General features: G+C 38.7%; 1 protein-coding gene across 1 annotated transcript in view; it reads right to left on the bottom strand.

Annotated features, from left to right (window-relative positions):
• Window positions 1-23,245, bottom strand: part of DNTT (DNA nucleotidylexotransferase) — a gene marked incomplete at its 5' end in the record, with an annotated part of 95,803 nt that extends 72,558 nt beyond the window's left edge. The window contains 3 exons of the mRNA XM_080621162.1: window positions 11,096-11,221; window positions 19,528-19,702; window positions 23,043-23,245. Of these exons, the coding sequence (XP_080477288.1) occupies window positions 11,096-11,221; window positions 19,528-19,702; window positions 23,043-23,245 (504 nt within the window). The remainder of the gene's footprint in view (window positions 1-11,095; window positions 11,222-19,527; window positions 19,703-23,042) is intronic.
• Between the last annotated feature and the right edge of the window lie 287 nt (window positions 23,246-23,532).

Consider the following 23,532-nt stretch of genomic DNA (forward strand, 5'->3'; position numbering starts at 1 on the left):
ACCCTGATTAACAAGTGCTGTGCAATTCCACTTTCATAACGTTTCATGAAAGACCTCTTGAGAAAGAGAGCTATTTAGCAAGATGCTTGATCTGGAATATTCTATCACTATTTACTTCAAATAGCCCTTGGATATAAGGAATCAATGGGAGGTGGGAGAACACTCCTTTGAGGTAAAAAAAAAACCAAAAAACCAAAATCAAAACAAAACAAAACAACAAAAACAAAAGACAAAACACAACCACAAAAAAAAAAAAAAACCACCACAAACCATTCTATTTCAAAAATAATGCACAGCTTCCTTACAGCTGCCTTTAAAGTGCTTGCAGTTGCTAACCATGGGATTTATTCAACTGCTATTCCTTTTTCTTCTTTTTCCCCCCACATGCAAGATCTTTATTTGCTTGACAGATTATGTTGTATTTAATTACATACCTTTTGGTTAAAGACAAGTGCACATTATGGTTTCCTTTTAGAAATAAAACTAGTGCAGAAAAAGGGGAAACTACCAATTTGAGGTCACAAGCAACATGGGTTCATCCCAGCTTGCATATTGAAGAAAAAATCACAGCATACACAGAATTGTCAAGCAAATGGGGAAATATCTTTCACAAGTGGGGTGATAGGAGTTAAACGCTTCCTCTGCTGTGGGTTTATTTTTTTGTTGTTCTAAGTTCTTACTCTTTATCAGCTTCAAAAATTCTTTTCTACTATGGAGTAGACGATGCTAATTCTTGCTTTAAGTGAGGTTTAAAATTCCACTCCCAGAATTATTATTACTTTTGCTTTATTTTTCTCTCTTTACAATCTGTGCACTTGAATACTCAAGAAAGCAGCGTTTGGTAAGAAATTTCTTACTCTGGATAACAACAGCAGGATTAATCAGGGGACAGAACCAAAAAGATAATAGATGCTACTGTCTTGCTAAAATAGTCTATACACAAAAACCAGAGAATACAGTTCTCTTAAGTACCTGCTCAGCATTATGTAGTCATCTTCTTGATTAGGAGGCTCAAAAAGTCTAAGGATGTTTTTTCTCACCCCCAGTAGGTAGCCTCGCTCATGCACATTTAAATAGATGTATTCTACACCGTATAATCAGCCATCATGATAAATGTGTCTGCCTCTTCCAGCACCACTGCTGTTTTAGAGAGGTATTGGTCCCTTCCTACTAGCAGGAGGGCAGTTTTCAGAAAAACTGTGTCACCACTAATATTGAAAAAGATAATCTCATGTAGCATATTATTCAGAGGCTGTTGAGAGCCAATAAGAAAATATAATCAAAGGATTTTTATCATTCTAGTTTGCATTTTTCAGTGTTTTCCTGCCTTTGCAAAGCTCATTAAACTATTTTAAATAAACAATTAAATGGTATTGAATATTCAGTATTCCTTGTACAAAACATTGCTTGCAAATGCTGCAATTAATTACAGATCTGTCATTTACATAAAACTGCTTTTGACATTCTGTTTGATAAAATCTTTCCACTTTAAAAAAAAAAAAGCAACTGATCTCCAAGTGAAGTTGCTAGCTACTGAATATTATAGTTCAGGCTGAATAATACTCCAGAGGGGAAAACCACATGAAATTGCTATATTAGCTGGGAAAAAGCTTGGAATCTATTAGATATCTGGTGAAATCTACTTATGGTGATATCAAAAGGAAAGTTATTGACCCCTCATTTATTCTAAACCTTCATATTTTTTACATTAACCACCTTGTCATCATTTATCAATGAAATAAATACTCAGACTGCCCATTTAAAAGGTACTAGTCTAACAGAAAACTAAATTTCTAGAAATTCTGAAAACATGATTTTCAAACTCCTTGGGGGTCTTCTGCAGGGGCTGCTGTAATTGATTGTGAAAGACAGTGGGGCTACATTTCAATTCTTCATTTATTGTAAATTTTCCATCTATGTCTGAAACTGTGGAATGTATGTTGATGTTGGGCTATGGAAAAAATTGGGGATGGAATGAACTTCCAGATCCCAGCAAGTCAGGTATAAAAGTACACAAAGATTTTGTTACATTATGTTGAAAATATGGAAGAGGGTAGATGTACCGAAAGAAAATTTGAAGCTCATTTCATAGCTGGTGTAAGACCTAATAAGATAAAATATCATTAATAAATCAAAGATATTAGTAAGCATCTAGCATATATAAAGATGCATACTAAAATATATTATAAATGCTAAAAATCATAACACTTTAGTGGAAAGATGCTTCAAACCTCCTTGCCATTGTTTCCCTTGCTAGCTTTCATTTGCTGTCTATTAGGGCTATGAACTCTTAAGGGCTTGAATTGTCTTTTACAATGCGTTTTTACAGCATCGTTTATAAAAAAGGCCTCTATCTTACTTGAGCCTGCAAACACTACTGCAGCACAAATGAAAAACAACAACATATCATTGTACAGCTGAACTTAATCCACCAAAGAGCTAAAATAGCTGAGTGTGCTGAATTAAAAAAAAAAATACTACACAATACCTGGTTGAAGGATTATTTTACGCAAAGCAGCAATTTGAGATAAATTGCTTTTCCTCTCAATCATTGTTTTCTACTTAAAATTTACGTAATAAGTCATAAATCCACAGGCTGGGTCCTAGTTCTCATCACATTGCTGTTTTCAGTGTTTGGCATCCATTCAGAATTGACCAAAGTGATTTTAAAGAGATTTAGAATGAACATCTCATTCAAATACTTTTCGTCTCACTTTCGCCAGTGTAAATCCTACTTTCATATGTCAATGAGAAGAGACACAGGGCATGTGAATACCTTTTGAATACACAGAGAGAAAAAATAAATACTTTCAGATGCATATTTCAAGGAGAATTAAACAATTTGAGCCAACCTATAATGTTGACTTAAGTTATTTCCAAACAAATAAAATGATACACTTTTATTTAATCTGATGTTTGGGGGAAAGGGAGGTTAAATTTTATTTTTGATATCTGAAGTGAAAGGCCCAATACTCGTCAAGGTCCAAAGATTTTATCACATCATTTTAGATCAGCTGGAGAAACAAAGGAGCTGAGAGAATAACAGTAATAGCATGATGGGCATGATCTCACAGTATCACAGTATCACAGTATGTTAGAGATTGGAAGGGACCTCAAAAGATCATCTAGTCCAATCCCCCTGCCACAGCAGGAACACCTAGATAAGGTTACACAGGAATGTGTCCAGGCGGGTTTTGAATGTCTCCAGAGAAGGAGACTCCACAACCCCCCTGGGCAGCCTGTTCCAGTGTTCTGTCACCCTCACTGAAAAGAAGTTTCTTCTCAAGTTTAAGTGGAACCTCTTGTGTTCCAGTTTGTACCCATTACCCCTTGTCCTATCATTGTTTGCCACTGAGAAGAGCCTGGTTCCATCCTCGTGACACTCCCCCTTTATATATTTATATACACTAATAAGGTCCCCCCGCAGTCTCCTCTTCTCCAAACTATAGAGACCCAGCTCCCTCAGCCTTTCCTCATAAGGGAGATGCTCCACTCCCTTAATCATCTTTGTCGCCCTGCGCTGGACTCTCTCCAGCAGGTCCCTGTCCTTCTTGAACTGAGGGGCCCAGAACTGGACACAATATTCCAGGTGCGGTCTCACCAGGGCAGAGTAGAGGGGAAGGAGGACCCCTCTCGACCTACTGACCACCCCCCTTCTAATACACCCCAGGATGCCATTGGCCTTCTTGGTCACAAGGGCACAGTGTTGGCTCATGGTCATCCTGCTGTCCACTAGGACCCCCAGGTCCCTCTCCCCTACACTACTCTCTAACAGGTCGTTCCCCAACCTATACTGGAACCTGGGGTTGTTCCTGCCCAGATGCAGGACTCTACACTTTCCCTTGTTATATTTCATCAAGTTTCTCCCTGCCCAACTCTCCAGCCTGTCCAGGTCTCGCTGGATGGCAGCACAGCCTTCTGGCGTGTCAGCCACTCCTCCCAGCTTAGTGTCATCAGCAAACTTGCTGACAGTACACTCAATTCCCTCATCTAAATCATTGATGAATATATTAAATAATACTGGTCCCAGTACTGACCCTTGAGGCACTCCACTAGATACAGGCCTCCAACTAGAATCCGCCCCATAGACTACAACTCTCTCTGGCTTCTGTCCTTCAGCCAGTTTGCAGTCCACCTCACTACCTGATCATTCAGACCACACTTCCTCAGTTTAGCTATGAGGATGCTGTGGGAGACTGTGTCAAATTCTTTGCTGAAGTCAAGGTAGACCACGTCCACCGCTCTGCCATCATCCATCCACAATGTTATTTCCTCATAAAAGGCTATGAGGTTGGTCAAGCATGACTTCCCCTTGGTAAAGCCATGTTGACTGCCCCTCATAACCCTCTTATCCTTGACATGCCTTAAGATGGCATCAAGGATAAGGTGTTCCATCACTTTCCCAAGGTCCTTGTATAAACTGTTACTAGAAATAAATATCTGTTAGATCCAGCTGCTTCTCATATTAACCAGTAATAACAGGTTCATTTTTTACAACAGAAAAAGTGGTACTCTGGAGAAGTTTCCATATTTTTCCACATAATGTAAAAGAAAACAAGACAATTGTGAAAAAAAAAGAAAAAATAAAGATTTACTGACAAAGCGCAGAAACGCAGTTAGTGTGTCAATCACATAACACTGCCCTGGATTAAAACACACAGTGTAATAAGAACCATAAAATGCTAAATGAATATTACATGTTTTAAAATGGTGAGAGAAAGCAAGCATAGCCTTGAGGTATACATACAAGGGTTTCTGAAAGGTACAGGTACGTTTATTATTTGTCTGTATTTTAGGGAGCACCCTACCACTTACCTTCCAAATGAGAAGAGGTCATAGACCTCCTTAGACCAAACCACTAGCTCATTTTGAATAGGTATACACTTCACATACATTTACAATGTCTGCAACACATTCAGTTAGTTGTTTTCTACCTGTAGAATTCCCAAGTTCATTATAAAATCAAAGTTGAGGCTCTTCTGAGGTCTATTTTAAAATGGAATAATCATAATAAATGCTTGAGCCACAGACATAACTGATACATGTTTCTGCAGGCACAAAAGAAGGGAAAATAAAAAAGGGATTTTCCTTTTTTCCCCTCTAACAGAGTGGAAAGGAAACCAAGCATCTTTTCCCATGCTAAACACCCACATTCACATTACGATGAGTAACAGCAGAAGCAGAGTAACATTCAGTAGCATTAGCAATAAGCCTCAGAATCACAGAACCATTTGCCTTTGACTTAATTAGTTTCTTTGTAAGAATTAAATTGTATTTTTCTCACAGAATAATGTCTTTTTGAATTTTATTGCAGTCTGGTATTAATATTCAAATCCAACAACCGCTCTTGGGCACAGCAGAATGACTGCATTTATTTTACCACAAGAAAACACAATGCAGCCCTCAAGTGTATATTTTCAGTGAGAGAGGAAGAGGATGACTAGCTATTTACAAATAAGCCAGAGAACAGTATTGTAATATTATATTCTATAATAACGTTAATGTTTAAGACAAAAAAATAAGGAAACATGCTAAGGTACGAACTCTGGTGAAACGGTCTGCCCTTTTGTTTTGCATCTTTACCCATCTGAACAGCAACAGTTCACCTATGGAGTCAGGGCTGTGTGTTCAGGTGCCCTCACGAATCATCCAAATCAGCTAAGCTCATGGCAGTGCTTCCCAGCCTATGTACTGTGAGGCTACGGTACGTGATGCACAGTGACCCAAAGACTGCATGAGGACCCACAAGTCCAAAGCAGTTGCATTTCTTCTACATTAACTACCACACAATGCCACTGTCTTCAACTTGAAATGTGATTTCACATACTTAGTCTATTCTTCACACAACAGGCCTTGCTGCTACTTAACAGCTCATAAAAAAGTAATTGAGGTAGGGTTTGCCCCATACTGACCACAGCCATGAAACTGTCATCTGCACAGCCTTTGCCAACTCCTCTGTAGCTTCTTCCACAATGTAACACTGGTTTATTGCACCTTTCTGCAAGTTATTTTCTGGCTCTTACAGAAAGGAAACAAGGGACAGTGGAGCACAGAAATTGCACATACCGTGGTAAACCACCAAATTGTCCTCATGACCTCTCATCAAATACATCTACCACTTGGTTTTAATAAATGGTCTTTCATGGTAAAATGCATACAGAACAGGACCCAAGATTAAAACTGGTCACTATCTACCAATTTCTCCAGAAATCATAGAATCATAGAAGAGTTAGGGTTGGAAAGGACCTTAAGATCATCCAGTTCCAACCCCCCTGCCATGGGCAGGGACACCTCACACTAAACCATGCCACCCAAGGCCTCATCCAACCTGGCCTTGAACACTGCCAAGGATGGAGCATTCACAACCTCCCTGGGCAACCCATTCCAGTGCCTCACCACCCTCTCAGTAAAGAATTTCTTCCTTAGATCCAATCTAAACTTCCCCTGTTTAAGTTTGAACCCGTTACCCCTTGTCTTGTCACTACAGTCCCTGATGAAGAGCCCATCCCCAGCATCCTTATAGGCCCCCTTCAGATACTGGAAGGCTGCTATGAGGTCTCCACGCAGCCTTCTCTTCTCCAGGCTGAACAGCCCCAGCTTTCTCAGCCTGTCTTCATACAGGAGGTGCTCCAGTCCCCTGATCATTCTCGTGGCCCTCCTCTGCACTTGTCCCAACAGTTCCATGTCCTTTTTATGTTGAGGACACCAGAACTGCACACAATACTCCAAGTGAGGGCTCACGAGGCCAGAGTAGAGGGGCAGGATCACCTCCTTCGACCTGCTGGTCATGCTCCTTTTGATGCAGCCTGGGATACAGTTGGCTTTCTGGGCTGCGAGCGCACACTGCCGGCTCATGTTTGTTTTTTCATCGACCAACACCCCCATGTCCTTCTCCACAGGGCTGCTCTGAATCTCTTCTCTGCCCAACCTGTAGCTGTGCCTGGGATTGCTCCGACCCAGGTGTAGGACCTTGCACTTGGCATGGTTAAACTTCATCAGGTTGGCATCAGCCCACCTCACAAGCGTATCGAGGTCCCTCTGGATGGCATCCCTTCCCTCCGGAGTATCAACCGAACCACACAGCTTGGTGCCATCAGCAAACTTGCTGAGGGCGCACTCAATCCCACTGTCCATGTCACTGACAAAGATGTTGAACAAGACCGGTCCCAACACCGATCCCTGAGGAACACCACTCGTTACCGGTCTCCAGCCGGACATCGAGCCATTGACCACAACTCTTTGCGGGCGGCCATCCAGCCAGTTCTTTATCCACCGCGTGGTCCACCCATCAAATTGATGTCTCTCCAATTTAGAGACAAGGATGTCATGTGGGAGAGTGTCAAAGCCTTTGCACAAGTCCAGGTAGATGATGTCAACTGCTCTACCCCGTCCATCAGTTCCATAACCCCATCATAGAAGGCCACCAAATTGGTCAGGCAGGATTTCCCCTTAGTGAAGCCATGCTGGCTGTCACCAAGCACCTTGTTGTTTTTCATGTGCCTTAGCATGTCTTCCAGGAGAATCTGCTCCAAGAGTTTGCCAGGCACAGAGGTGAGACTGACTGGTCTGTAATTCCCCAGGTCATCCATTTTCCCCTTCTTGAAAATGGGGGTTATATTTCCCTTTTTCCAGTCGTCAGGAACTTCACCTGACTGCCATGATTTTTCAAATAGGATGGACAGTGGCTTAGCAACTTCATTCGCCAGCTCCTTCAGGACCCGCGGATGGATGTTGTCAGGTCCTATGGACTTGTGTACGTTTAGGTTTTTAAGATGGTCTCGAACCAGATCCTCTCCTACAGTGGGCGTAGGGTCCTCATTCTCACAGTTCCTGCTTTCGCCTTCCAAGACTTGGGTGGTGCAGTCAGAGCCTTTGCCAGTGAAGACAGAGGCAAAGAAGTCATTAAGAACCTCAGCCTTCTCCAAATCCTGGGTAGCCAGTTCTCCAGATATCTTCTGAAGGGGACCTACGTTGTCTCTAATCTGTCTTTTACTCGCTACGTATCTATAAATCAAGTCTCTAAAAGTGTCTTTCCCCAGAAATCAGCACATTCAAAGCCTCACTGTACACACATCACTGCCTATTGGTGACTGTTCACCCGCTCTTCTGAAGAGACTAAAAGATGTCAAACATAACTATTACTTTTTCTCAAACATAACTAATAATCACTTGAAAGAGGAATTTGATAAAGGGTATCAGGGCAAAGTCTGGTAAAAGGAAGAATCCATGTGTTCATTCGTAAGAATGCATAAGCAAGTAGCAGCTTTGGGACCCTGTTATAGGCAAGATCAAAAAACATCTTTCAGCTAACCAAACACAAAGTCTATAAGAAAAACGAACCACCCTGGCTCACAGAACAAAAGTTGTTATAACAAAACACTACCATCAACAAATAATTCAAGGTGGTTTGGACCATATTTTCAGAATGTATGACATCAATCCAGGAAAAATCTGTCATTTAATGTTTGGCTGCCCACAGCATGCACAAGTGAATTATACCAATGCTTCAGTGCATTTGTTAAGTGCTCACACTGTAACAACCTGTTGGAACACTTTTATTTGAGAACATGAATTACAGGTTTAATACAAGACTGATAAAACACAGAAATTCAGGCTCCTGTGACATTAGGCAGGCTAACTGGCAGGCCTCCAGAGAATGGGCCAGCTCTTGCAGTCCATAAACACCCAAGCCTTCAGCTGTCATTGCAAGCTTTGGTTGTGAGGAAAAGAGTAACGGCCCTAAGGAATTACATTACGACTGTCAAGATGCAGATGCTAGACAGACTCATACACATTATCAACTTTTCCAGTACCACCTCCTGAAATAAAATACTACAACTTGGAACAGCTACGCCCAATATATGAAAATGAAAAACTGCCACTTTTGTCACTATGAAACCTAATTTGTACTCAGACTCAGAAACTTTTGATATATAGGATAACAGAAGGGAGTCTCAGTGCTTCAGTCATCAAACTGCCCTGCTTCTTATGTGTTCAGCTAAGTTCATTTATCAAATACAAGTTGATACTACATCAATTTGATATAATTGTATGAAATCTGATTCATGTATCAAATACAAGAGACAAATACTCTGACATTAAGATTGCTGAAATGATAAACCTGGAAGTCATTTAGGAACTGCCTCTCTGTGAAACACAGGTATAACAGAAAACACTCAATGAATATTTTTCTACTATCATAGTTTTAATTTTAACTGAATCTTGGACTAAATTCAGAAATTCAACAGCTAGAAGACAAACTATATATTCAGTAGAGTTATAGTACTCAGTCTCTGAAAATTTAAAAATACTGTGCAAATTTCCAAGATATTAAATGTTTCAAAAAAAAAAGAAAAAAATAAAAAGGTATTATTTAAAAGGGAGCTACCTTATTCTAGACCTTTTTGTGCTCAAAATGTTAATGACAATTAAAAATCAACAACTTCGTGCCTTCAAAGAGTAGCCATTGTATTTTGCCATTATCCATCAAAATTCCTTTCACTTTTTTACTTTTAGAATGACTGATAAAATGTCGTACTACAGAAAATTCACCATCTCACATTCCACAGTTTTCAGGATGTATAGAGTCAAGGCACTTATTTCCTATTTCTCCAAGAAGGACAGTGTTTTACAAAAACTTTGGGTCATACTATATTTGATCTGACCCCTTCACTATGGCAGGATGTATTTAGTATTTGTAACAAATGAAAAAAACGTGACAGCTTTCAAGAAGTTAAATGACAACATTCACAGCCTTGTTTTCTAGCAGGAGGTGGTGCAAGGTAGCCATTTCAAAAGAAGCATCTTTGGGAATGTTGGAATCATTGGGGGTGGAAGTGTCTCAGGAGGTCTCTAATCCAACCTCAGGCTCAAAGCAGGGTCAAAACTCAATTCCCATCAGGTAGCTCAAAAAGAGATTTTTTTTTTTTTTAAATAAGCAAACAGTTTAACCTACTTGAGTACTATAAACAGTATAATATATACTTGGTAAAATTGATGATTATTTCAAAGCATCACTACAAGGCAAAATTCAGGTTGTTTAATTTTTAGCTGTGAATGCCCAGATCAAGACATTTCAGAGTTGCTTTTAGGTTTATCTCTAGTTCTGAATTCCCAGAGGGTTTAGTATTTACCTTGTAAATGTTTTTTTATTTTCACATTGCTGGTATCTGTTTTTATTCTTTTTATATGGATCTTACAAATACTATTTACTTGAAAGATTTGTGTGTATTTCTAGGCACACACACACAAAGTAAAAGCATAAAAATTATAAATAATAATAAATAATAACATTTTAGGAAGATGAGGAGGTGTTTCATGTTGTAGTTGAAATGCATAAATGTAACTATGCTAGATTTATTCAGACTATATATTACATTAGAGTCGCCGTGTCAAATGTTTCCTATTGAATAGTTGTCACTGAGTATCTACAGCCAGCCAAAAGGAGCCATTAAGAATAACAGCTCAAGAGGAATTTAGGCCAGATGACTTGGGCTCTTCCATACCCACTGAACTGTGTCATGGTATGAGTATTAAATAGGCAACACTATAGTCTCTAAGACTTCTATTTAACTAGCCTAATTTAAGGAGGGGGAGGGGATGGTCATGTTAAAGTAATTACATTGATCACACAATCTATTTTCATAACTAAGCAATTTTGAAACTCTAAAGTCTACAACCACATTTTGAAGAAACAAACATTTTGGCAAATTAGAAGACTGCACCACAATTGTGAAGTACCTTGGATTGACCTAAACCAAAGTTTTGCTTAGCATTACTTCCAAATTGTTCAAAAAGACTGTGATGGAAGATTAAAAGATGTTTTCAGAATGTTAGTCTATCATTTGTTTTAAAAATTCATGTGTTTACAAGCTATTAGTTTATTTCAACATCCACTGCGTTAAGCTTTCAGCAATACTTGATGCAATTAAGCTTGCACTCAATTTTAAGTATGGCATTTTTATAACTTTTAAAACTTGTTAACATTGTGCTGCCTGTTTAACTCTTGAATTTGGTATCAAAAATATTGGTGCAAGTACTGTATTAATTATTTTACTTATGTTAGTTTTTATTTAATGGATAGAATAAATATTACCGTGAACTTCTTGTTGCAGTTATTTAAAGTTGTCTTCCTTTGACATGAATACTGAGATACTTTGCTTGCAATAAATGGCAGTGCTTCTGATTCAGGTGTATTCAAAGGAGGAGAATAGCTTTGGTCCTAACAAGAAAAAAAAAAGGAGCAGGGGAAATGATGGTGATGATGGAAATGATGGAAATGACACACCAGTCAAACACCTTCAAAAAATTACAAAAATACTTTTCACAAGCCCAGAATATGTACGTTTAAAAAGAAGGCAAGAGAATAATACTGCTCCTACTATCTTCCTATGAAAAACATTTAATTTCACATTGGCTGCACAGACAATACCATTTTTTCTAGTGATTACTGGAATTTTTCATTTTCTCCAGTAAGTTCTTGCAGGGAGTTTTCAATGGCTTTGTCATTAAAAAAAAAGTAGAAAAAAAAGCCTCTCTAAATGGCAAGTATCTCTACATCCTATTGCAGTGAGATTGAAAAACTAGAAAGCTTTAAGAGTGGATAAGCTTGAAAGAACAGAGTTTTCCTGGAAAACACTAGATTATTCAATATAATATCAAGGGGGGGGGGGGAGCGGGAAGAGAGAGAGAGATGCTCAAATCTCAAATAATTGACTTTGAGATCTGTAGCCGAATTCAGTATTGAAGGAAAACTGTTTGTATGACTTCAAAATTCACTTTCCCCCTCCCCTTCCAGATAAAATGAAAGAAAATATTTTTTGTTTGGATTTAATTCATTAAGCTAAATGTTATATTTTGGGGTCATTATAAAGCTAAGGAAACATTTACAGACAGCCAGAGTCACCTCAATGCCTTCACCCAACTGCCAGCATTCACTTTATGATGTAGTTTCTCACTCAGTCCCTTCAGTACACGGTTGATCCAATTCAGATATCATTTTTAGGTGTTCACTGAGCAAGGAAAAGGACCCAGATGCCAAATCTTACATGAGAGTTTTTCATGCCCAGGCTACCTACATTCGCATATGCTTTTTGTCTAATTCTGATGCAAAATTGACCAAGTTCCCCAGTAGGGTGGGAAGGGAATTCTCTCAAAAGGTAAGATACTTAGTCATGTCCCCTTTGGCACAAGAGCATGAGTCTTCAAAATCCTCAACAACAACTAGAAAAAGACAATCTAGCACCAGCTTTTCTTTTCCTTTATATGCCCACTCTTTTAATTCATTTGGTTTCATTAAAAATGCCCAAATCTGAAATACTTTGGAAATGCTGAAAACGTTCTCAGTGTTTCTGGGTATTGTTTGCTATTTGTCATTTTGTCTGAAGACATTTGGCAGATCTGCCAAAAGCATATTGCATTGCACTATCCAAAAGCCACAGGGAAATGATTCAACAACAAAAATACCACAAAGATACACAAGGGAAATTTTTACCCCAATAATGGAATGTTGAGCCCTTTCTCTCCTGTATCTGAAGACATGCACACATAAAGCTAAAATCTGTGCTAGACAAAATTATAAATGTGTGTGTGCCTTCGCACACACACACAGAGCCCACATATAATTTCATGCTAAATTGCCTTTGCATTTGATACAGAATAGTTAAATAACAGTATTCACACACATAAAAAAAAAAAAAGCTTTTGCTTGCACAGCTGAAGGAGCAGTGAATTATATGGCAGTTTTTATACTATACACTGAAAGGAAGTAGGCTATTTTATGTGTAAGACCACTCTTGGGAATAACCGAAATGGGTTTCAGCCAGGATCAACAGCACAACTCATCCACTTTCACACATTCATGAATTATACTTTAAAATTGATTTTAAAATCATATAAACAATGATTGATTACAGCAGGAGCAAGTCCAGAAAAGGGCAACAAAGCTGGTGAAGGATCTGGAGAATAAGTCTCATGAGGCATGGCTGAGGAAACTGGGGTTGTTTAGTCTGGAGAAGATAAGGCTCAGGGGGGACCTTATCGCTCTCTGCAACTATCTGAAAGAATATTGCAGTGAGGTGTGCGGGTCAGTTTCTTCTCCTAAGTAACAAGGGACAGGACAAGAGGTAATGGCCTCAAGCTGCACCAAGGGAGGTTTAGACTGGATATTAGGAAACCTTTCTTCACAAAGGGGGGTGATTAGGACAGACTCGCCAGGGAAGTGGTAGAATCACTGTCCCTGGAAGTGTTCAAAAGCCATGTAGATGAAACCCTCAGTGGTATGGTTTAGTGGTGGTCTTGGCAGTCCTGGGATAATGGTTGGACTTGATGATCTTAAAGGTCTTTTCCAACCTAGTTGATTCTATGGTTCTAACACAACACTTGAAATTATAGTGCCAGCTGCAAAGACTCTGAACAAACAGAATGTTACTGAATAGAATATATAATAAGCTATTATCTTCATTAGGACATAGCGACACAAAGAACAAGAGTCTTACATGTACCATTACCTGGCATTGTGTATGAGAGCAAAATTAACACAGAAACTCTGTGTCTAAAAGGGGGACAAACTGGCACATAAACATCCTGTCTCTGCCCTATCAAAGATGTTTGAGCATTTCTTAATCAATAATAGTTACGCTTTTAAATAACAGGACTTGATTATATATAACAAAAGAAGAAATTCCAGCTAGAAAACAATAGCAAAATCATCTAGCAAACAGTAATTACTATAGTCTGATTTTTAGGGGATATTACAATGCCTGCATGACAACTAGAGACATGATTTTCTATCAGCAGCAGAATCAAAGAACAGGATTGATAATGCTTTTTGGTGGGAAGACCAGATGGAATAAAATCATTTGTACAGATTACGGGACAAACTTAAAGTTTCATCCAGTAGCAATTACACTGCAGACCAAGCAGTCCTGGAAACTCACACTACCTCAAAATAGTTTGTAATACTCGGAAGAAACAACTATGGATATGAAAAAAATGTAAGCATTACAATTCCTTTTTTTTTTTTTTTTTGTAGATAACTCCAGTACATTAAAATGAAATTACATTACACTGCAGAGAGGCAACCACTGAAAAGTATCCAAATGTGTAGACTACTTAATTCTAGAGCTAGTCAGAGTTTGTACCCCAAACGCAGGCTGCAGTAACAATGAATGTCACTGCCACTCCTTCACAGTGACATTTTCGACATGGCATAAGCAGGAAAACCGGCCTGTACCACTAGCATTAGCTTGTACAGCATAAAGGCTTAGTTGCAGAATTAATCTTGTAGGGGACTACTTTACTCTTTGTCAATCTATTCTTTTAATACAAAGAAATATAATGACATAAGGAAATAAGAGAGAGAGAATATGGAGCAGCAGTAAATAAAGTGTACAGATACTAGAGCCTGTGTCGGGCCACATTATTCAACAGCCAGCAGCTTTGTGAAGTCTGGACAGCACTGCTCAAATACTAAAGTCTGCAGATATCCAATATTTTATGAAGACGAGGAAGCCAGTTTATAAGTTTCATTTTATTTTCTAGGAAAATGACTGTTAGTATGAAGACTTTCTACCATCAGTTAGAGCCTCTCTCACAAGAAACAGAGCAAGACACCCTGGGAGACGTTACATATCAGTTGCCTGTCACATGATAGGGCAAAGGATCAAAAGATTAACTACTTCCTTTTCCTAATATGAAGGGAAATCCCTTGTTCAAGGAAATAAAAATATTTCCCTTTCTAAAAAAATAACTAACAACTTCTGTGTTCTGACTGAGGAAAAGGCAGAAGATAGGCAGTCACAACAGAGTTCATAAAGCTGCTGCGCATGCCAACCCACTTATGGCTCTCTTGCTTTGTTTTTATCCCTCTGAAAGCTCTCCCTCTGCCTTTCTTTTTATTACCCAGGGAACAGCACTACTATCTAGCATGTGAGGATGCCCTCGCATACATATTAATGTCCATGTCCTGCTATTGTCCAAAACACCCATCTGCTTGTGGTGGTAAAGGTGTCTCTGGACAAATGCATTCTTCCACCAGAGGTTTGAATTTCCCTTTAAAGCAGATGTTTGGCTACCACACTTTCATAGCCTATTAAATTAAATGATAGCTATTAACTGTAAAAGTCAACTGTTACTGAATGAATCAATAAGAATTCAGACCATCTTCGATCTGGTCACCCAACCTTTTATACTCTATAAATCAACACCATCAGAGCATCTCTCAGATTACTCGCAACAGCAGAAAAATGTACTTTAGTGACAATTGCAATTAGTATGTTAGCTAATGGTCTGTGACTCTGACTTTGTTCCCCTTGTTTTGCATTGAGAAGGACATTTCTTTTTACTACAAATGTCCTGAATGAAGAATGACCTTCCAAACAGGCTACTGTCAGATCTGAAATATGAAATCTTACTGCTATTGATAGGAATTGTGTCACCAACATACACGTGGACAAGACTTCACCCAAAACATTAGCCAACTGTAATCCATTCCTTTTACCTCAAAGCCTTCACAATGTAGCCTGAGTTCAAAGTTTGCTAATTCACTTTCATTTCACATTTTACAAGTCTGACATAATGGACCAAATTTGTCTTCAGTGAAGCTCCAATTAAATTACATTATGTATGAGCTCGGTCTACTACTTAAAAAGAAAATTAACCTTTAATTCAATCCCTCCTCATTTCTCAAGGCATTAAAAAAAAAAAAAAAAAAAAAGAAAGAAAAAAATCATGGTGACATTGCAACAATAAAATTTTTAAATTTGCTCAACTTCTAAAATCCTATCTCCTTCTTCCTTGTTTGCTTTACAAAAATGTTTATTACTTTAGAGCCACTACATAATTAAGACTGCTCTTAACTATAAGCTTTAAAGTTAATTGTACAGCTGTCACTGGCTTGCTTATTGCACTCTACATTTATTAGCATGAAATCTTTATGTTTCAATAAAACCAGAAATTACTACTTGCAGACCCAGTCTCAAAGCATAATACTGATCTCCTGACAGTGCTGTTACCTTTTTCAGAAGTTTCTGCTCCAGCAGTATTTGAGAAGGATTTTTATATATAAAAAGAAAACTAAAGCAGTGGACTTCTCATTGATTTTTTTTCTTTTCTTTTTTTCTATAAAGTAAGATTCAGCATTGTTAGGAGGCATTTTGGAGACAGACAAAGGCATTTATTACTTTGGAAAAAAAAAAGTAAATCTATTAAAAGATATTTTCTGAGCTATCTGAATCTATAGATCTTCACATACTGCTGAAATTAATAATGTAAATAAAGGGTAATTTGGTTTACTTTTAATCGTGATGTGAAAATCCACAAAACTCACAGGATTTTGCTCGCGTTTTAGATTTGTTTCTTGTTTGGAGAACTTCTTTGCATTCTGAATAGCTATATTTTTATGACCTTTTTGCCGGCAATTACATAATGCAGTAGTTACAAGATTTTCAGTTTTTTGTTTTGCATCGATTTCTTTGGTCTATTCTCCCTCTAGCAGATTCACTGAAAATAGTATAAACATACCAGAAAAATATTTTATTGGAAGGACTGCAAATATAAACACATACTCTGTCATGGAATTATGCCGAGTCTGAGAGCGACAGCTCCATCTGGTGTATTCACTACTCCCCCCCGCCAAGTGTCATTAAACAGCAATTCTTACATGTAAAATCCTGAAAAATAAATGGCAATGAAAGCTGACTGAAAAAAATAAATCAGGAGCTACAATTTTTCTTGGGGAAGGGTGGTAGTTATGAATCATCCTTAGTAATCTAAGCATCAGTATGAAGAAGCAGCAAACAGCACAATATTGTTGTTAAATATTAAGGCATCCTCTGGCTCACAGGAAAGTACATGCTGCAGATCCTGCCATGGTCCCACTGTTTATGGGTTTCCCAGTTACCGTTTTGCAGTGGGGTCACAGTTCACACAGAAACCTTCAGAAATCAGCAGGAATTCCTCACTTTACTTCACAGAGCTTTAGATCAGACCTTTAATTCTCCTGATGTATGAATTAATTTCCTCACCAGCGCACATTAAATCAATCACTGTGAGGCTCAAGTGTGTGCAGAACAAGAGAACAGGTTCATCCTGCTGTGCTGCAGGGTTATTTCACGGCCTAGCAACACATGCTATCACTAAGCTGTGCACAATGCACTCATGCAACCCTACCACACCCTCATCATTAACAGTCTCTACTGGGGGTACTGAATGCCACCATTTCACACTATGCTCCAGTTTGAAAAATTACCACATTCTTTTATCAGATATAGATCAGAGGAAAACATGTCAACATCCATTGTTTCAAGGTCAAACACCATTTATCAAATAGCCTGCCATTCACAATATCCTCTGAATTACAGCCCCCATTGAAAGATAATACAATATAACAAAACCACTTTTTCTTAGCACAGTTTCACTTGATGACGTCAAGTTTGTAAATCCATATCCACAGACTGTAGCAGCCTTCATTTCACAGGTCTTTCAATGGCCCAGCAGTTAGATGATCATTTCCAAACAGCAAACTTTGTACTGTTTTGAAGAGGCAAAGCATTCCATCAGGAGCCAGTTAAAATGCACTGTTCTCAGGGGAACATTTACCATGATGCTGGAATATTTGTCGAAATGCCACAGGTATAATAACAACAGCAAGTGCTGCATTGATAGATATTATGGATATTTCACCTTTAATAGCACCCACCTTTTTTTTTTGGAACATCTGACAGTGTAGTACCTTTGCAATACCAGACACTGATATAGAAGATATGGAAAATCTTTTTCATCTATTAAACCTATGTGACTTACTCATATAAATTTCAGGAAAAAAAGTTTTTAAAATCAGAAATGCTGTCACAGCATAAATATATATGTTTTTAGGTTAAAAAAAAAAATCACACAGTCATTCATTTTGAATGTCACTGTATTCTGAATTTTGTTTTTGTATTTTGTGTTTTGAATTTTTTATTTGTATTTTGGATTTTGTACTGTCACAGTATTTTGAATGTCACTGAAGGAGCTGGCGAATGAAGCTGCTAAGCCACTGTCCATCCTATTTGAAAAATCATGGCAGTCAGGTGAAGTTCCCGACAACTGGAAAAAGGGAAATATAATCCCCATTTTCAAGAAGGGGAAAATGGATGACCCGGGGAATTACAGACCAGTCAGTCTCACCTCTGTGCCTGGCAAACTCTTGGAGCAGATTCTCCTGGAAGACATGCTAAGGCACATGAAAAAACAACAAGGTGCTTGGTGACAGCCAGCATGGCTTCACTAAGGGGAAATCCTGCCTGACCAATTTGGTACCCTTCTATGATGGGGCTACAGAACTCATGGACAGGGGTAGAGCAGTTGACATCATCTATCTGGACTTGTGCAAAGGCTTTGACACTGTCCCACATGACATCCTTGTCTCTAAATTGGAGAGAAATCATTTTGATAGATGGACCACTCGGTGGATAAAGAACTGGCTGGATGGCTGCACGCAAAGAGTTGTGGTCAATGGCTCAAGGTCCAGCTGGAGACCGGTAATGAGTGGTGTCCCTCAGGGATTGGTGTTGGGACCGGTCTTGTTCAACATCTTTGTCAGTGACATGGACAGTGGGATTGAGTGCACCCTCAGCAAGTTTGCTGATGGCACCAAGCTGTGTGGTTCGGTTGATACGCCGGAGGGAAGGGATGCCATCCAGAGGGACCTCGATATGCTTGTGAGGTGGGCTGATGCCAACCTGATGAAGTTTAACCATGCCAAGTGCAAGGTCCTACACCTGGGTCGGAGCAATCCCAGGCACAGCTACAGGTTGGGCAGAGAAGAGATTCAGAGCAGCCCTGCAGAGAAGGACTTGGGGGTGTTGGTCAATGAGAAAACAAACATGAGCCAGCAGTGTGCGCTCGCAGCCCAGAAAGCCAACTGTATCCCGGGCTGCATCAAAAGGAGCGTGACCAGTAGGTCAAAGGAGGTGATCCTGTCCCTCTACTCTGGTCTCGTGAGACCTCACTTGGAGTATTGTGTGCAGTTCTGGTGTCCTCAACATAAAAAAGACATGGAACTGTTGGAACAAGTGCAGAGGAGGGCCACGAGAATGATCAGGGGACTGGAGCACCTCCCGTATGAAGACAGGCTGAGAAAGTTGGGGCTGTTCAGCCTGGAGAAGAGAAGGCTGCATGGAGACCTCATAGCAGGCTTCCAGTATCTGAAGGGGGCCTATACAAACGCTGGAAAGAGACTCTTCATCAGGAACTCTGGTGATAGGACAAGGGGTAACAGGTTCAAACTTAAACAGGGGAAGTTCAGGTCAGATATAACGAAGATGTTCTTTTCTGTGAGGGTTCTGAGGCACTGAAATAGGTTGCCCAAAGAGTTGGTAAATGCTCCATCTGTGGCAGTGCTCAAGGCCAGGCTGGATGGAGTCTTGGGTGAGATGATTTATTGTGAGGTGTCCCTGCCCATGGCAGGGGGGTTGGAACTAGATGATCTTAAGGTCCTTTCTAACCCTAACTATTCTATGATTCGCACTGAAGGACCTCTCTTACCTTGAGACGATACTTCATTTCTGAATCAACTGGTCTTCCTGCTTCCATGCAGGCTGTAAACCAGGAGATATCCAGTATTTCAAACCTGGAGCTATCGCCCACAGCCTGTCCTCTCAGCCAGTCCAGCACCTCTGGGTAGGAGTTGTTCTCAGCCACAATATGTGTGACAGAGTCACTGTCAAAAAGTACACAAAAAGAAATTTTCTTATTTTTCCTGAACACATGTGCAGAGCTGCTAGTTTCATATTTACTTACCATCCACTTCCTGAAAACTGTAGTATATATTCTACATTAGGATACGGGAAGCATTTTCATTTTCATATCACAACATATCTATTACAGTCACTGAATCTAGTTTGAGGAAAGACTTTAGTCTGACGGCCCCTGTAAATGCAGCATTTTTTTTCAGCATCATTTTCCTTCCCTAAGATACGATCACACATTTTTTTGCAACTCTGAAAATATTTGGCTTGTAGGAGCAGTACCATAATGAAAAGGCTGCTTTATGATACCCAAGAGACCCTTCCGAATATTTCTGATCAATGAATGAAAGCTTTATAGCATTAAAAAGTCTGCTAACAATAATTCTTAAAGCTTTACAGCTAGTAATATCTTTCTGTAAATCTAACTTTTCTGCACTTACATTAAGGTCTTTACATATGGCATTGTCAAATATTCATGACTTAAATCTTATGAATTATGCACTCCATCTAAAGACCACTTCCTTGCTTCTAAGAGGCCAGCCTCTCACAAAACTGCTATCCTAGTTTAGTGAATGTGAAATTTACAGATCTAGTTATTGTGCATCAGATTATATGGTGTACATTGCTTAAAATATAGTAACTCAAATGTTATTACACTAAATTTGGGTTGATGTCCTAGAATAACATTAGAAAGAATCCTATGATACTTCATGATTAAAAAGATACAGTTCTTCACCTTTCACAGGAAGGTAAGAGACAGGGACAAAGCTTCAAGAAAAAATTACACACATATTAAGGATGATCTGTAAATTTCTACCTGACCTGCTGGTGTTCCATAGCAAATTTAGAAAATTAATAACTTGATAGAAATCCGGAGTGATTCCTAGGGCTCCGCCTCCACAAATACCCCAGGGAGGTGCTGTCACCCACAAAGATAATAAATAAAGGAGAAAACTCTTCATTTTCATGAAATTTGTAGGACTTCAGTATCTCCAAAATATGTGCCAAAAATAACTAGTATCAATAAATAGATTCCTAAACTTCTTGAGGGAAAGGCACAGACAGACAGTGTCATTATTTTATTTAGGTTTTAAAAAAATAAGACTAGAATTGGAATAAAAGTTATCCTGATGGCAGCCACCTCCATTTGCGAGCTTCCATAACCTCCTGGTAGCCCATCTGGTGGCAGCCTTGTGTGCATGCAGTAAACAGACCCAACAGGTTGCTTTGCAGCCCTTCTGTAACACCTGAAGATACTAAGCCACTAACCTGTCGAAGCAGAGAGAGCAGCACTGGTAGAGACAGCTGGGTAGCTGTTAAAGGCAGGCTACACAACCTTTCAAAGCAAACTGCATTCCTGGAGACCAACAAAACCCTGTGACCCTGATTCCTAACAATAACCACTGATTTCATTAAATTGCCAAATCACAATGACAAATACTCTAATGCATAAAATCTACTATATTTTGGAAACATAAGAAATGTATTGAATATATTACATTTCAGAAAGATGAAAAACATCATGTTTTTTTCCTCTGTGCTGTACAACTTGTAAAGTACAACGCATTGCAAAAAAAAAAAACCAAACAAACAAACAAAAAAAAAAAACCAAACAAGAAACACAACCAAAAAAAAAAACAACAAACCACCAAACCATAACCCCACAAATTATTTTAACCTAAAAAAGTTAAAAGTGTAGGTTAGGTGAATCTCCATGAAATACTACTAATATTATTATTTAACCCTGCTCGATTCGACTGTCACTAAACCATCACATCTTTGGTTGAGTAGAAAAAATAAAATTCAGTTAGGGACACAGAACTTCTGTTTCCTGTGGTTTATTTCACTTTATATAAAATATTCATATGTAATATATTTATACCAAGCTGCAGATCTGGGAACTTTGCCATCGCTATGCTCACAGCAGCAGTTTTGTTGCTGCTGTGAACCAGTTTCCTCTGGTACCTGTACAGCTGTGCTTTTTTTCTTTGCACAGAATATAACAGATTTAGCATTTCCCCTAGTATTTTAAAAAACAAAAATCAACAGTTAAATAGTTTTATCCAGTAGCATCTAAGCTGAAATGAAACGCAACTCCTGCCTTGCATACAATTTACAGAAAGTCTGAAATACTAGCAATAAACACCTGTGTGTCAAAGCAGCTCAGATAAAGCCTCTACTCAGTCCTCAATGGATTGTTAATGTAGGTTTCAGAACAGCCCAGTGAATTTTTTTTCCCTGAGACTTCAATTAGTTTTGTATCAGACACTAATTGCCTATTTCTGTTCAATACCTGCTTGAATCTTGCTTTACAAATTATCTCATCCTCCCTTCTTCCTCAGGCTTTCAAATTTGATGGGATTGAAAAATCTGTGGAAATGAGCTTTTATAAGGAGGACCTATCCTTTTATAAGGATAGCTGTGTCCTATCTGCATACAGATACTGAGAAACAATCAATACTAGGTTTTCTTCCAGCTTTTCAGACAACATACATAATAATGTATCTTTCCAAAACCTGCAAAACTATATAACTAGCACTCATGACGAGCACTATTTGGAAGAAGGCTTCCTTCAAAATGAGTTGGGTTATTAAAACACCACGGGATGAATGTGCAGGTGGAGTATATTTTCACCCTACATTTTTTTTCTCCAGTGCTCTTCCAGATTGTACCAAAGTGTAAACCAGTAACCTTGAGACTCACATCAGAGTATTACTCACAGGAAGATTAAATATTAGAATACCAGAGATGTTCTAGAGAAATGTCCCAACACACACACACATTTTCCCTTCCTATATGTTTAACCTTTTTTTCATTTCAGGAATTGGTCTTTAAATTTAGATTAATCTTAATCTGACTTCAGGGGAAAATAAACAATAGCATATTTAAATCAGCTGAAGACATGACTCATTGATTCCATTGAGACTATACAGATACTTAGAAACATATCCCATGAAAAATATTTGCAAGTTCACACCTTGCATTTTTTATTTTCCATGTGAGAAGCTGCACACTGAAAAGGCAGACACGTTAAAATTGACAGACTTAAGACAAATTAAAACCACAGATTTTAGAGAGGAAAAATAAGAAATTTTGCTGTTTATATTCCACCTACTCTCTGCCCAGAAGACACACTTTAGGAACACCTACTGAAATCCTGAAGCATCTTTATAGTCAGAAGAGCAAAGTATACTCACCAATACGTAGGCAAAAACTTCAACCACAGTCACTTGTATGACAGCATTTATCAAATTAGAATGTTTCAAGCAGCATTACTACATGTTATTTTTACACATATAAATATTTTCCTACCTTAGCTCACTTTCTACTCTGAAGCCTTTTCGTCTTGCCAGCTCCATCAAAAATGTCCTTCTGGTCATGCCCATCTTCCTCTGCATAATAAAAATTACAAACTTATTGAACTTTATTTCATAACCATAAGAAAGATTAGGGGTATGCATCCCTTTCTGTCTCTTCCTCTGGGAGGATACAGCTGGAGCTCTGATCTTATCCATGATGTGAGGTAGAAGTGTTTTCACTTGGGTAAAAGGGAGATAACATGCTTTCTGGCGGACAGCAGCTGTATTTAATGTCACCACCCCTTGAAGTCATTTTCTTCTGTTTCCCCTCTGAAATCAAAACCAGGTGCTACACAAGCAGAAACATCACTTGCTTTCTACCAGCTGGGAATTCATGCACAGAAGTACTCCAGACAGATGCAAATAATGCTTTTGTTCTTCAAAATAGCCATTACCTGTAAAGACTTTATCCAAATAATACTTGTCATCGCAAAATTATCTGA

This window comes from Psittacula echo (assembly GCF_963264785.1).
Source record: "Psittacula echo genome assembly, chromosome: 6".
Taxonomy (NCBI): Eukaryota; Metazoa; Chordata; class Aves; order Psittaciformes; family Psittacidae; genus Psittacula; species Psittacula echo.